Below are 9,644 nucleotides of genomic sequence, written 5' to 3' on the forward strand. Positions count from 1 at the left end.
GCATGTGGTTCTCTTAGCCTCCGCAGTACAGGATCACATTTAAACTGATTTTGATATAGAGCTACTAAATAACCTATATAAACATCCAATGAGCAAAGCAGAAGGGCTGTCAGGGTTTTATCGTATATGGAGCCTGTATTGTTTAGAGTGTCTCAGTTCATTAACTAATTACAATAAGAGTCTGTCACTTCAATGGCAAACTCCAGGCTCTGATTCCTTGGTGTCCTTGAGTAACCTATGGGTTATAAAAGCTTTCTTGGAATATGTATTACCTCTATCAGATGGAAAAATCTTGGTCTTGATATGAAAAGACGTTGACGCAGGCCTAATGTTTGTTTTTGCTATACAGCCCGTGAAGGTATTTGCATCGGAGAAAAAAAGAAAAAGGAAATGCTGACTGGGATCACCTTCAGGAGTTGTTTGCCTTGGGAAAGAACCCCTGTCCTAGGTTTATGTAAGTAACAAAAAAAAATGTCCCATGTGAATTTTTAAAGTGATGTCAATGAGTTATGAAAAAAAGGGAATTAAAAAGTGAAAAATGGTTTGATTATAGAAGTTTTATGAATGATATCATAGCAATTGCAATTGTTATTGTCCTTGCATTGCTAGTCACATACCATACTGTGTCACTCTAGATCACCACTTCCACTGGGCATATCTACTTTCTAATCTAAATCTTAGTCTAATCAACATATTTAGATATAAAGTGTGTTTATCTCATCCTTGCATCCTTGAATTGAGAAGTTATGGTTTCCCAATATCCAGTTTGATCAAGTACGTAACACTGGCACCCACTCCATCTCCAACAGCATCTACTGAAAATATGAAACATGCACTACTTGAGGTCAGATCTGTATGTCACAGTGTCTTGTGCTAATTGTAAAGTTTTACCTGTGGGATTAAAGTCAAGAAGAAAATCCCACCTGCTGCTCCAGAGTCAGACATCAGTTGGTCTCTATAATGGTTGGGGCTGAGCCGATGAGCTGTTAATCTGAGCCCATATCTGTGGTTACGGTTACCACCTCAGGCGTGGGATGAAGGCGAGGTTGTGTAAGAGTATCAAGCCTGAGTGGGATCAGAGAGAGCAACACGGTCCATTTGACTTACACAGATTGTCTTACAAGTACAGTACAGTACAATAGAGCTATCAATTTTCCTGTGGTTTTCACTGCATCTCATCTCCTCATTTTACCTTCCCCGTTTTTTTTTCTCCTTTCACCTTCACTATACTTCTTTACAGCCGATCCTGGACCAGATTTAAATGGTTAAAAAGACGTTTGCGTGCAGCTCACACATTCAACCAACTCCATCCATGCTCATAATGCAAAGGTCAGGTCCGGTTAGAATTGCGTCATCTGGACGAATATTGAATCATAATGCTCATAATATGTGTCCATGGTCCAAATAGATTTTTTGACCATCATTGTGTCAGCAGTGAAAAAGCCATTCAGTTGCTTTGTACGCCAACTTTGCTTTAAACAACAAAATAAACAAGACTATCAATTATTTATCATCCCATAAGAGGAAGTTCCCTTTGAAGCAATAAAAACACTAAAACATGATTACATAAAAAACCTCAAGGAGACAAAAATAAGCAGTACTCTGTGCCACTCACTTGTGCTTGTAATGCTGAAACATTGTCACAAATGAGTAAAAAGAGAAGACTGTAATGTATTGTTTTGGCTCTGCTGAGTACAAGCTTGTAACTGTAAGGGAGTGACATACAGTAGGCTCTTGCATTTCTTCTAAGGAGTGGGGGGTTGGGTGGAAGGTGTTGATGGTGGGGTCTTGGCCCTGTAAACCATAGCAACAGGTCTCCATGTGGCAGACCAGCTGTGGCATGGAGTTGTTATGGCGTTTTTGTCCCGCCGCCCCCCACCCCTCACCTTCTCAACGTCTCGTCCTTCACTGGCTGCCCGTGCTCTGACATAAGCTGCTGCACACTGTGCGAATCTAATTACATGATGACGAACACAACACTGGGGCCCTGGCGGCCCAGGAAGCTCCCTGATTGGTCTGTGAGAGGCGGGCCTGCAAGGGTGTGGGTACACCCACGGAGGCGACTTACATAAGAAGCAAGGTTTCCCTTACTAGAGAGAGAAAAAAAGCGAGTGAAACATCACATGCCTCTTTGTTTCTTGTTCACAACAACCTCCTCCAGTGCCTCTTCTTCTTGGAAAGTTTGTTTGTGAGTCACACACAGGGTCAGTCACCTTAATACAGAAATACAACTTACAAATATTTTTGATAATGTCTATGTGTGTGCATTGCATCTCCTCAAACACATATGCATATGTGTTGTAAATCCTGAAAGAAATGTTGATTAGTTTACAGTAGGCTACTCTCAGTCCTATAAGACCGTCTCACATTCGCATCTACTGTAAATGTCAGCAAAAAGACACCCTGTTCCCAGCCGGTAGTTACATTAAAAGACATCTATATTTGGACATGGCTTATCCATTGCAAATACTGACATGCATTTGCAATTCCACATTACTGTACTGCCAAGCCCTTGAAGGAAGAACAGATTTTTTTTAAACAACTGAGGGCACTTGTAACCTAAACACAAAAGGTGTGGCATGTTTGCTTCCTTGATAGCTGTCTCACTGCAGTGACTAGGCTAGAATGCATTTGCACAAGGCGCTAACTTCCCCTTTTATACAAGCTGCAAAACAAACTTGATATTATTTGCAGAACTTCTGCTGGATGTAAATAAACCTGCTTACAAATGTATACAAAGGCTTGGGTGGATCTGTAATAAGAAAATAATTTCATTTCCTCATTCCATGATGTAGTTCCATCTTTTATATACTATCTATGAGTTCCATAGACACACATTTGCAGAGGAGCGACGTTAATTAGTGATGAGAGCCTATGGAGTGTTTGGGTGCTTGTCAGTCTCAGTGATTTACAAAGTGAATGCAGTCTGGTGCGGTGATTTCTCAGCGTCTCAGCCAGGCAGGCCGTCTGCCCTCGGTTTGTCTTTTCTCTCTGCAGCACAAGTGTAAAACAAAAGCACACAAGGTCACGGGGAGCAGCTGCAATTACTGACACAGAGAAATGTAAGAAAGGCTCCACTGTGCAGTGATGGACCTTGCTGTCTGGCAGGGTTACACTTTATGATCCCATCTGCTTTGTTCGTTCACTCGGTGCAGCCATGGATGTTGCTGAGGAAGACACTTTTCTCATCTGGGTGAGATATTTGCGCCCACTGACAAGACTGTAGCTCAAAAAAATGTCATCTCGATAATTGCTTGCTTACCATGTTAAACCTACTGCCCTTTACTACATCATCACAACAGAGGTTAATGTGAATATTTGTATAAATTAGACACACATTGCAGAAAATTGAGCAAGGCATTAAAAGTTAATGCACAGATTTGCGTCTGTCTCAGCTCTGCACAGCTGTGATACACTTTGCAATAAATGTGAAATATGAAGGCACTATAGGTTAAGATTTAATGACTGGACATACACTGAAAATACTGTTATCACTTACCATCCTCATATAAAACAAGTCGTTGAACTACATTTATTTTTTTTAACAAATGAAGTAGCTACTTGCACAATAATCCCCAAACAGAAGAAGTCACACATTTCACCAAATGAAAATTCTCACAAGACAACAATGCTCAAGGTTGAATCTTGAATTGTAGATGGGATACATTTACAACTCAACCACAAAAGTAGCTCCCATCTCTTGGATACTTCTTCAATATGATTCAATGTGTCATTTTGGTTCGACCAAATACTACATTTCTCTTGGTTTATATAACAGGTTTTAGCTGCCTGCCACGTTGAACTGAACAACATATCTCTGCACCCTCTGCGTACACTTGTTTCATTTCTGACAAAGCAATACTGGTTTCAACCTGTTTAGGAATGCAATCGAATACATTTTCTTCTGTTGACGGTTCCAATAGTAGGTTACCAAAGGTCAAATCTGAGGCGTATCTGATAACTACAGTATATTTCAAGAGCGATCGATGACTCTACAGAATGTCCATCCAGATCAATAAATGCATACCCTCATACATTGTATCTGCTATGGCTTCCTACACCTTTGGCATTAATGCTGCTGGTGATTTACATTGAATGTTGGAAAGCTTTCATAAGTCACACCCAACAAAGCGTTGGCTTCTCTCTGCTTTTAATTAATGAATAAATCTTAAACTCTTTCAGTAATGACAAACGGGATCAGTGTTTTGAGGACTGAAGGTTTCACAGTATAAGACTGTGGACATTTTGTACTCAGGCAATGTTTGCCATGGTATGTTTTCCTTAACCCCCGTGGTAAGACATGAGGTAACGTTATCTGAGGTGTGTTTGCATTAGAGAGTACAGTAAAGTATAACTTGAGATATTATATTTTGTGAAGTTGTGAAGGTGCACAAATGACAACTTGCAAAAGGTATTTGGGAAAAGGTTTTATTGTCACAGTGTGTTGAGATTGAAAGAACAGACGAAACCTGTTAAGATTCACACAGAAACCAATTCCAGAATTTCTTTTACAAAACGTTGAAATACAGAAACCACCAATTGTGGCGTGCAGTCACAATTTCCCCTTTGTGTCGCAAACAATTCCCCAAAGTTGATGAAAAAATAATAATATAACATAAAAGTGGACAGGAACACTTAGAAACAAAAGTGTTAACAAAATGCTTTCACTCCCTCCAAGTAGCTCCCACATGTTTAACACCAACAGACACAATAAATAACGTTATGGAATAAACAGAAGAACCATTCATAAGAATTATCGCTCTGCACAGCTAGAAATACAGATGCAGATTAGGTGCATTTACTAAGGTGTCTTTTAGTCATTTTAAAAGATGCCTAAAGTGCATCAAAAGACGTAAAATCTATCTATTTACACCCCTCTAGTCAAAGTTACTTGATCTTAGCCCCTGGAGCTTTAGGCCACTTATACCTGTTCTGTGACAGAAAACAAATCCGACTGATTTTGGATTTTACAAAGACTGGCAAAAGAATATGCTAACCAATATGTAACATTCATAGCTTGTTAAAATAGATTTTTCGCCACGACAACATTGCAATTCATTAACATGCAAGTCATCTTGCTTTCCATCCCCTTCCCAAAAATGTAAAAAAAGTTTTCACAGGCCACGTTGTTATCCCTGATACTGCTGGACATCCTTCCACTGACAGACTGCTCTTCACCAAATCTCTGAGGTGAAAAGCAGGGGAAGGCGGGGCAGGGAGCAGGGGGACAGGATTGTCTGAGCCCGCACTGACCGTCACATTCTTGGGAGACATGATTGGCCTTGTGCCAGGCAGAGCAAAAGCCCTTTCTGATTTGACAGAACTTGAGACGAGAGAGAACGACTATGTACAGGCCACGTTTCTCTATTCTCTTTGGTCAGTCTTTACATTATGTACAAAGAACACTCGGGACCGATGTCGCGCGCCCCTCAGTTGGCACGAGCCATGCGCCTCTCTGCGCCGAAGAAGTTGAGCATGGTCTGGACGAGCTCTGGCAGGTCGTAATCGTGTTTCCAGCCCCAGTCCCTCCGCGCGTTGGAGTCGTCGAAGTTCATTGGCCAACTGTCAGCTGAAAAGAAAAGAGACAAAAGATTTGATTTAAAAACATGCCAATTGATTTGCAGCCTCATTAGAATAAGGTCAACTGACTACAGATCTGTAATAACATATACACCTTCTTTACATTAAAGAGGGAATGTGCAACTTTTGAAAGAAGAAAAACACAAATTGTCTCATGAAAATGAAAAAGTACAATCTGTGAGAAATATAATTGCCCAGTTCTATACACAAAGTGGTTTTGCCGCTATAGTCTTACTTATGACCTGTAGCTCATAGTGGCTTTACATTTAAAATGTATACTGGAGTACTGAGCCAGTCTTTAGAAAGATGGAGGCAATTTCCATGTGTACATTTGTGCTGTATTTATCAGTTTTGGCAATAGCAATGGTTTCAAAACAACTCAGAAGGTGACTTACCAATGGCCTGCCGTACGTGGTCAATGTCATATGTGACCTCCAGCTCAGGCATCTGCTTCTGCAGCTCCTGGGTCAGCTCCTCGGGGGTGAAGCTCATGGCGTTGATGTTGTAGGTCCTCATGCTCAGCGTGTCCACTGGCGCCTCCATCACCTCCAGCGTGGCACGCAGGCAGTCGTCAATGTACATCATGGGCAGCCGCGTGTCCGGTCGCAAGTTGCACTCGAACTTGGCGGATTTGATTGCATCGTGGAAAATCTGGACGGCATAGTCTGGTCAGGAAAAAAAAAAAAAAAAGTTATGATCCCACTGATTCTGAAACAAAACCTTCTGATTAACTACAGGAGGGGAGGGGGGACAAAGTACAGCAGTGCAGAAGCATTCGAATCAAAGTATTTAATGGTAAAGCTTTACATAGAGAGGTATGAAATACCAAACTGATAACAACAACAGCAGCTTGTGGCTGTGGTAGCTGTACAGACACGTGAAAATATGGAGACGGCACATCGAGTTATCCGCTGGCCTAAAAATACGACAAGTCGGGACAACTCTCAGGAGTCAAGTCAGTTGCGTAACGAACTTGTGACATGACCAGGAGCGCTACAGGAATAGACGGCCATTAATATTGAAACCTTATAGGCCTGTATGGTCTGAATTTCATTTCTCTCACCTGTTGTGCCGCCCCCAGGCGTGGAGTCAGCAGAGATGATTCCTGGGTAGCGCAGACAGCGGAAGTCCAGGCTGTAACGGTGGTGGTAGTACTGATGAGGAATGGAAGGGAAATCCATTATTAAAAACACGTTACATTTAAAAAATTAAAAATATGGTAAGAAGAAGAAGAAGAAGAAGAAGGCTGCAAGGTCTTTTTTTTTAATGACCAAAAAGACTCTTACCTCTCCCATCAGCTCAGCGTGGACTTTGGAGACACCGTAGATGGTGCGAGGTCTCTGCACACAGAGATCTGGCGTAGGGTTGCGGGGAGAAGTGGGACCGAAGGCGCCGATAGTGCTAGGCACAAACAGACGCAAGCCGTGCTCCGCTGCGATGTCCAAGATGTTGTGAAGCCCTGAGAAACAGACAAAAGGACCATACATCATTAGGAGGACGCAGCAAATTCACTGATGTATGAGTGGACATTGTTGATATACCGTCAAGGTTTTAAGACCCCATCTTTAAGAGATGCATGTTGGGCAGGTCACTAGTTTACTCACCGGTGATGTTGACAGCGCGAGCCAGGGACACGTTGGACTCTCCGACAGCACTGAGGAGGGCGCTGTAGTGAACCAGCCACGTGATGCGGTTGTTCACCACAATTTCCCGCAGGTTCTTGTAGTCCAGGATGTCAGAGTAGATGAAAGGGCCTGACGGTGATAGAGATGATTGAAGATTTTATTAAAATACCGTCTGGTATAAAGGGTTTATTTAGAGTTTATATAGAGAGTGCACTACAGTCTGCTTTTCTGTCGTTCAATTTTCTCAGAAGCAATTCTAAAATGAACAAAATCCACCATCTCTTGATTTGTGTTTCTTTACGCCGACACACATTCTATCGGCACAAAATACTGCTGCTCTCCCGCTACATTTGTCACGTCGTTCTGGACAGCGTATTACTGGACATAAGCAGAACAAGGTGGCCATGCGTCACGTATTGATTGTGACGCATGTTTCAGGGAAATGTGACCTTCTCTTGAGCAAAAATTATTGAAAATCAATGAGATCTGGACTTGCTTTATTTGCCAACACTGTCGTTCTGGGTTTTTTTCCCGACAGAGGTTAAGAAGCTGTTGTAGCTTTGTAGCACATTAACATCCTGTATTGCCAAATGTCAGAATTTTTAAAAGTCGTCTGGTATAAGTCAAAGCCAGTCAGGTGAGGCCGCATTTTGATAACATCTAGCTCTTATTTCTTGAGTGCACTTTAGACAAAAGCATTTGCCAAATGAATGTAAAATTTAAAAAAATTTAATTGTAAAAAGCTGAATTTGAAAAGGAATGTAACCACTGACTCACCACTGTGGAAAACGTTGCTTGGAGGTTTCCTGATGTCAGACAGAATGACGTTGTTCTTTCCATACCTCTTCCTGTGGAGCACGAAGCCAGTGTTATACAACTTGAATGTGCATCAGATATGGTAAGCACATGATAATGTTCCCTTTGTGCACAGAAAAGAGATGGAAATCTTACCTCAACAACTTGGCAAGCCCCACCCCGAGCTGACCCAGGCCACCTACAAGACAGAGAGAAAGAAACATTAGGTGTCATGCACACACATTAAATCAGAAGTAGGATACTAATCATCAGGTTTGGTTTCCATGGAGACTGAAGTTACCCAAGAAGGAAATGTCTACACATCTACAATGCTTTTAAACAGTCATCCCTTTATGCTTTTTTGTTTTGGCAAACTTGTTAAATACATCCTGCTAATCTGGTATCCCTATGAGGAAGCACATTTGGCACCAGCTCACACTCATCTTCATAATCCTCCACTGAACTAACATGCATTTAAAATAAATTAACTCTTTGGACCTCTTTTTTTAAAGGGTTCTGACATGTTGTAAACTACAGATAAAATTTAACAGATGCCTGTACCTGTGATGAGCACCTTGGGGTGGTCTGTTTCCGAGAAGGACACGGAGTGGAAGCTGGCGTCAGACGTCACCTGCCGAGGGGAGAAGCTGATGCTGCGTACAGCCACAGTAAGGGGCTGGCAGCCGCACCCCGGGGTGCTGAGCAGGGCACGCTTGGCCACCTTGCTGAGAGTTCTGATGACAGGCATGCTGGTACCTGCGCAAGGGAAAGAAAGTGTTCATGCTTTTGGACTACAGCTGGGGCGCTGCTGAGAATACACATGTTCATTCTAAAGCGGAGTTTGGCGAGTCATCATTCCCACCACCCCCCATCTTTTTCTAGAGAAAAATCAAGAATATAAGTCAAATCAATCTATTGAAAATAAATGTACAGTTGGATCATTTTCTTCGTGACATTTTAATATATTTGGCTGCCATCATCTGGTGACCTCATAAAATAAAACATTTTGAAAGGCAGGCAGTTTTGTAAGATTTGGGAAGCACTCCAAAAACCTCGGGCGCCAAGAGACAGACAGACAGACAGTCAGACAGACAGTCAGACTGACTGGAGACTAGACGAAAAAAGTCTAAAAAGTTGCACTAAAGGAGACGATCTAATTTACAACCCTTAAATTCCATCCAGCCTACGACGAAAATGACAAAACTCGCAACAGTGACATCTGCGGAACAATGAAAACCGTATGAGATGCGAGAAAATCTGCCAGCAGGGAAGACACGTAGGCTGTTCTGAACTGCAAATGATAGGGTATACTGTTTCAAGGAGACGCAGCGGAGCACCAAGGCGCATAGCAACGCTTTGCACCTCAATCGCATTAGGCTATAACTTTTAGAAAACTTAAATGGGGCATAACTTTATGTATACAAGTACGCATTATTTCTTAGCAATATTTTTACGCGCACAGCAGGCTACTGTACGGAACAGATGGATCAATAAATCAGCGCACTGAGAGCAGCGTCCATAAGCGAGTCATCATTTGATGCGTAAACGGCACAGAACATTTAGTTCAGCGTTTCAGTGTTTTAGAAGTGAACTTACCGAGAGCAATGTGAGCTTCCCCAAAAAGGACCGGTGAGAGTAACGTGA

At 42.1% G+C, this 9,644-nt stretch overlaps 1 protein-coding gene across 1 annotated transcript; it reads right to left on the minus strand.

The window, feature by feature from the left end:
• Positions 1–4,412: 4,412 nt before the first annotated feature.
• Positions 4,413–9,644, minus strand: tdh (L-threonine dehydrogenase). Its single transcript, XM_080047800.1, has 9 exons — positions 9,597–9,644; positions 8,562–8,756; positions 8,157–8,199; positions 7,983–8,053; positions 7,185–7,334; positions 6,867–7,039; positions 6,644–6,734; positions 5,976–6,245; positions 4,413–5,569 (listed from the first exon to the last, which is right to left on the minus strand). Exons 2-9 carry the CDS (start codon positions 8,746–8,748, stop codon positions 5,430–5,432), a joined length of 1,125 nt encoding a protein of 374 aa, XP_079903926.1. The 5' UTR covers positions 8,749–8,756; positions 9,597–9,644; the 3' UTR covers positions 4,413–5,429.

This window comes from Ammodytes marinus, assembly GCF_949987685.1.
Source record: "Ammodytes marinus genome assembly, chromosome: 19".
NCBI classification, from domain to species: domain Eukaryota; kingdom Metazoa; phylum Chordata; class Actinopteri; order Uranoscopiformes; family Ammodytidae; genus Ammodytes; species Ammodytes marinus.